General features: G+C 50.1%; 1 protein-coding gene across 2 annotated transcripts; it reads left to right on the plus strand.

Moving 5' to 3' along the window:
* Positions 1-707: 707 nt before the first annotated feature.
* On the plus strand, positions 708-4,227 carry LOC119006029 (beta-2 adrenergic receptor). 2 transcript variants are annotated; one of them, XM_037074344.1, is made up of 2 exons: positions 708-911; positions 2,839-4,227. In XM_037074344.1, the coding sequence occupies exon 2, from the start codon at positions 2,874-2,876 to the stop codon at positions 3,906-3,908; it is 1,035 nt and encodes a 344-aa protein (XP_036930239.1). In that variant the 5' UTR covers positions 708-911; positions 2,839-2,873; the 3' UTR covers positions 3,909-4,227. The 2 variants fall into 2 exon arrangements, with proteins under 2 accessions (XP_036930239.1, XP_036930240.1); XM_037074345.1 differs by lacking the exon at positions 708-911 and adding an exon at positions 1,854-1,976.
* The last annotated feature ends 251 nt before the right edge of the window (positions 4,228-4,478 follow it).

Here is a 4,478-nt window from a genome sequence, read left to right on the forward strand (position 1 = left end):
CTTTTAAAACGCTCGTTCCCTGACTGGAGTTCGGATCTTTACGAGTGATGCCGTGCTGAGACGTTCTTCCAAAACAAACTTTCTCGCTTACTTCGGCACCACGGCAGCTCTTTTATTTGCCGTGTCTCAGTACGAGTAGATGTTATAATATTATCCTCTCCTCCATCGTTGTTGATGATGTCACGGCGTCAGTGACAGACATCAGACCTTCATGCAAACATTTAGCTTGAGTTCAGTATTTTCACCTCCTCTGTCTTCGTATATAATCTGGTTGCGCTGATAATTTGCTTCGCGTTTGGTCCGAACGCAGCATTAAAGGGGCACCATGTAGCTCTGGAATACAGGTGGCAGGGTCCGCCACATGTAAACAAAGTATAAACGTATATATCATGTTGTTCTTTAAGGTCAAGGTTTGTTTGTTCAGTGTATTCAGCCGTGAAGACAAAGAGAGTTTGTTTGTTTCTCTTCTCATTAATATTTCTTGATAAAATTACAGAATGCTCCTTTAACTTGACAGCAGCAGGAGGAGGAGGAGTTGGTTTACAGTCTTGGTCTCTGCAGCAGCTTCATGTGATGGGCGGGGGGCTCCTCTGTCATCAGCCCCCTCAGCCAATGGAGGAACCAGCGGAGACACTTCAGCGTCCCTCCGGAGCGCAGCGGAGCAGAGCGCAGCGCAGCGGAGCGTCCGGTGCCACGGACCCGTCCTGCTCCTCCTGCTCCTCCTGCTCCTCCTGCTCCTCCTCCTGCTCCTAGTCCTCCTCTTCACGGACCTGGACCGACATCTGGTTCGTGGCTCTGATCATGGACTCTTTCTCTCCTTCTTTATTTCTTTCTCTCCACTTGAGGACCGCGGGATGTTTTGACTTGCTGCTTCTCGGATTCTGCGTCTCGACGGGAATTCAAGGCTGAAAGTGAGTAAGAGCTGTTTGTGTGTTTTTGATTTAATGTCACCGTGACTGTGTGAATCAGCAGGTGATTATATCTGGAAACTGGTTTTAGAGAGAGTTTCTGCAGGGAAAGTGAAAGTGCACTAAAACCCGCAAGGATCCGTGCGTTTCACCCGAGCCGGAGCGCATCTCTTAGAGAACTTGTACAACAGAGTGACCGCAGATATGATGCTGTAGTTGCGTCTTCTGATTTGTCTTGAAGCGTCCTGAGGCGCAAAGTCTCGAGCCGTGATGGATTTCTTCTGTGCGCCCTGAGGATTATTGGCGGGACGTGCGGGACGTTTCTGCGTGACTGCGCGCTGTAGATGGAGACACAGCGAGAGAGAGAAACAGGGCTTGAGGACATGAGATGAAACTGAGGAGCAGAAGCAGTGATGACAGGAGAGCCTGCAGCTGCCTGACGGTCAGACTCTCCAGAAAACAGCTGCAGTTTGTGTTTAACGTTCATTTAAACTGGAAACCACCGCGCGCTCACGACCACCAGCTCTGTAGCATCCGGATAGTTTCATGTTACACTGAAGCAAATGAGACTGGAGTTAACATTAGGCTGGATGTTACTGTAACTGGAGGAGGAGAGGAGGAGGTGGAGGAGGAGAGGAGGAGAGGAGGAGGTGGAGGAGGAGGAGCAGGAGGAGCAGGAGGTGGAGGAGGAGGTGGAGGTGGAGGAGGAGGAGGAGGAGAGGAGGAGGAGGAGGTGGAGGAGGAGGTGCAGGAGGTGGAGGAGGAGGAGAGGAGGAGGAGGAGGAGGTGCAGGAGGTGCAGGAGGTGGAGGAGGAGGTGGAGGTGGAGGAGGTGGAGGAGGAGGAGGAGAGGAGGAGGAGGTGGAGGTGGAGGAGAGGAGGAGGAGGAGGAGGAGCAGGAGGTGGAGGAGGAGGTGGAGGAGAGGAGGTGGAGGTGGATGTCCAGGAACCGTCAGACTGCAGCCTGTAGATTTGAGCCTCTGAGGATTAAAGACCAGAAGCTGCAGCTGCGTTTGTTTACTACTGCAGCTGTCAGCCAGATTATGACATCACTCTTACTCCAGCTGGAGTAAGTAGTATCCATCCGTCATCCATCCGTCATCCAGCCGTCATCCAGCCGTCATCCATCATCCATCATCCATCCATCCATCATCTTTCTTCAGTCATCCATTCGTCCATCGTCTATACATCCATCCATCATCCATCCATCCATCATATATCATCCATCCATCCATCATCCGTCCATCCATCCATCATATATCATCCATCCATCATCCATCCATCATCCATCCATCATCCATCCATCCATCCATCCATCCATCATCCGTCCATCCATCCATCCATCCATCCATCCATCCATCCATCCATCCATCCATCCATCATCCATCCATCCATCTTCCATCCATCCATCATATATCATCCATCCATCCATCCACCCATCCATCCATCCATCATCCATCCATCCATCCACCCATCCATCATCCATCCATCCATCCATCCATCATCCGTCCATCCATCCACCCATCCATCCATCCATCCATCCATCCATCCATCCATCCATCATCCATCCGTCCATCCATCCATCATATATCATCCATCCATCCATCCATCCATCCATCCATCCATCCATGTTCCATCCATCCATCATATATCACCCATCCATCCATCCATCATCCATCCATCCATCCATCCATCCATCCATGTTCCATCCATCCATCATATATCACCCATCCATCCATCCATCTCTTCTGTGAACAGAACCAGGACAGTTTAAATCCCCTCCAGGACTTGAGGATCTCCGCTTGTCACTAACTGAACATCTTCACTGCAGAAATGTGGACACAAGAAATAACTTTGCTTGTTCTGATACGTGCACATTTTATCAGACCGGTAACTTTCCTGACGTCTTTCTCTGTTTGTTGTAATTTCAGGTCATGCAGTGATCGTTGCAGCGACAGTTGATCCGATGATTGAGACCGGGACTCCGAGCATGTTGGACAGAAGTGAGCCGGCACACTGCACCGTGTGCTGCTGCACGCTGGCCAACAAGATCCTCATGGTGCTCTTCATGGTGCTGCTCATCTTGGCCATCTTGTTTGGGAACTTGGTGACTCTGGCTGTGATTTTAGGGAATAAACACTTCCACACGTCGCAGGGCTACCTGAAGGCGTCGCTCGCCGTGGCCGATCTGGCCGTGGGGATCTTCGTGGTGCCGCTGTCCGTCTACGCGGAGGTCTATCTCATGGTGACCGACTCGGCGCCGGACTGGACCGCGTACAACTCACAGTCGGTGAGTTTCCACCCGTGCAACGTCATCGGTCCCATCTTCGCCGGGTGCACTTTGGTCTCCATCACGACCATTTTCCTGCTGACCATCGAGAGGAGCATCGCCGTGTTGAGGCCGCTGCACAAGGACTCTGTGATCACGCGTAAAAGGACCACGATCCTCATCGTCCTCTCCTGGGTGGGGAGCTTCTTCTTGGCGGTGTCTCCGCTGGTTTTCAGCAGCGAGATCGCTCTGGAGTACAACTCCTGCAGCCGGATGTGTAATTACGCTCTGGGGACCATCGGCGAGTTCCCGAGCCAGGCCTGGAACATCCTCCTTCTCTTCCCCGCCTTTGACTTCACCCTCTTGGGGGGAACTGTGGTCATTAACATCATCTCTCTGTCCAGCATCAGGCAGCACTCGAAGCGCAGGAAACACCTGGCCGAGTCCGAGTGCCAAAGCACCACCAAACCGACCTTCTCCGACATCAAGGCAGCCAAAACAATCGGGACGCTGACTGTGGCGTTTACCGCATCCTTCACCCCCATCGCCGTCTTCGTGGTCGGCAACGTTCTGGGGAATAAATGGTGCAACTTCTCATTTTTTGCCTTCTGGATTTTGGCCACCAACAGTTGCTGGAATGTCATAATTTACAGTGTGCAAGATCAGAAGTTCAGACTTCGTGCGCACAAGCTCCTCGTGCCTTTCCAGAGAAAACACACGAGCAAATCCTAAAAACAGAAACTTCAGGGACCAGAAACCAGAAACTGCAGCTCAGCCTGAGAGTCATGTAGATGTTTGTCACACAAACTCTTCGTTCAACATATTGTGAGTCTCGTTATGAGACATGTCTGCATGTTTCGTGGACTGTATTTCTTTTTTTTTGTGAAATTGAATTTTTTTAAATGGAATTAATACGCATGGACAGTATCAGGTGTCAGATGTTGGATATTAAATGCTCTTTGTGGGCATGTGTGTGTGTTGTGTGTAACGCTGCGATCACAGAAGCCTGTTTCAGTCTGTGACATGATCGTTTGACCTGAGTGTGATCAATTAAAACACCATACAAACAAAATGTGTTCTCTGATTCCTCAGTGTGTCACAGTCAGGGAGATCAGATACAATCATACTGGACTCTCTAACATTACAACATATTTAATATCATAATTACTGATAATTGTAATGAGCATACTTCAGTAAAAAGAACGATGACTTGTTATCGATCTGCAGAAGAGACGTCACTTGTCGTATCTTATTTAAATTCTCCAGCAGCCGCTCAGCATGAAAAGACCACAAACGATTGCA

Source organism: Acanthopagrus latus, chromosome 17 (assembly GCF_904848185.1).
Source record: "Acanthopagrus latus isolate v.2019 chromosome 17, fAcaLat1.1, whole genome shotgun sequence".
Lineage (NCBI taxonomy): Eukaryota > Metazoa > Chordata > Actinopteri > Spariformes > Sparidae > Acanthopagrus > Acanthopagrus latus.